Source organism: Phytophthora parasitica (assembly GCF_000247585.1).
Source record: "Phytophthora parasitica INRA-310 unplaced genomic scaffold supercont2.208, whole genome shotgun sequence".
NCBI lineage: Eukaryota > Oomycota > Peronosporomycetes > Peronosporales > Peronosporaceae > Phytophthora > Phytophthora nicotianae.
In genome coordinates this window covers 1-931 of record NW_008649194.1, presented here as the reverse complement: position 1 = coordinate 931, position 931 = coordinate 1, and the positions used below count along the sequence as shown (strand labels likewise).

The 931-nt window shown below is 42.6% G+C and overlaps 1 protein-coding gene across 1 annotated transcript; it reads right to left on the bottom strand.

The window, feature by feature from the left end:
• Nucleotides 1-223: 223 nt before the first annotated feature.
• On the bottom strand, nucleotides 224-832 carry PPTG_19816 (hypothetical protein; the record flags this gene model as incomplete). The annotated part of the gene is made up of 1 exon (XM_008918451.1): nucleotides 224-832. A coding segment is annotated over one exon (526 nt), but the record flags the coding sequence as incomplete, so codon positions are not given.
• Between the last annotated feature and the right edge of the window lie 99 nt (nucleotides 833-931).

Sequence of the window (931 nt, the reverse complement as noted above, 5' to 3'; positions counted from 1 at the left end):
AACATTTCTCTAAAAAATGTATTGTAAATGCTGTGGTACATCTTGCTCTTGGAACAAAAGCAAAGGTTTGACTACATTTTTGTAATAAATGTCGTGAAACATTTCTCTAAAAAACGTTGCTGCACATTATTATTGTAAATGTTGCGGTATATTTTGCTGCTGCAAAAACAATTGATTTACAATATAAAAATACGTTGCTTTTTAAAAAACGTTAACAAAGAATCACTATCGTTGCAGGGCTGCAACACTCGCGTATTTCTCCTAATACAAGGTCTTCTGATCCCAGCCATACGTGTATGGATCGTACTACTCGGTTGGAGCACACGCGAACCAAATCTCGTCCCCGTAATCCACCGTTAGTTCGTCGCCAGGGTTTATAGTCCTAGTAGATACCACTCCCACTTTCACTGATCTTCTATTTCGCAATTCGCGAAATGCAGTGTTTGGCGAGTCTGAGTGATTAATAAATCGAGCAATGCCACCGTACTTCACTGCCTCGACGAATGCAAAGTATCCCGTTCTGGTAGGACGCGTATGTAAAAGCATAGAGTACCCGGTATTGTGTTTCAACTTTGCTGGATCCACATTGCTCTTGTACATGCCATCGTAGGCTCGCAATTGTCCACAATACTCTGCAATTATCACCCCTGGATCGATAGGTTTTCTTGTATATACAACGATCCCAACGCGAGACCGGAAAAGGGTCAATCCATCGGCCTCCCTCTCAAATGAATTCCCACAGACTCCTCCAAGTGAGCAGTTCTTGGTTGAACAAAAGATGCTCAGCTTTGAGTTAATACATTCATCAGGATAGCATTGCTCTTGGCAGCCGCACTTCTCCATAGCTCCAATATCCTTGAAAGCGACTCGCTTTGTGCGTTTCTTTGAAATTTTCGATGTAAAGATGCGAGACACTGCCGCTGGCCACGCT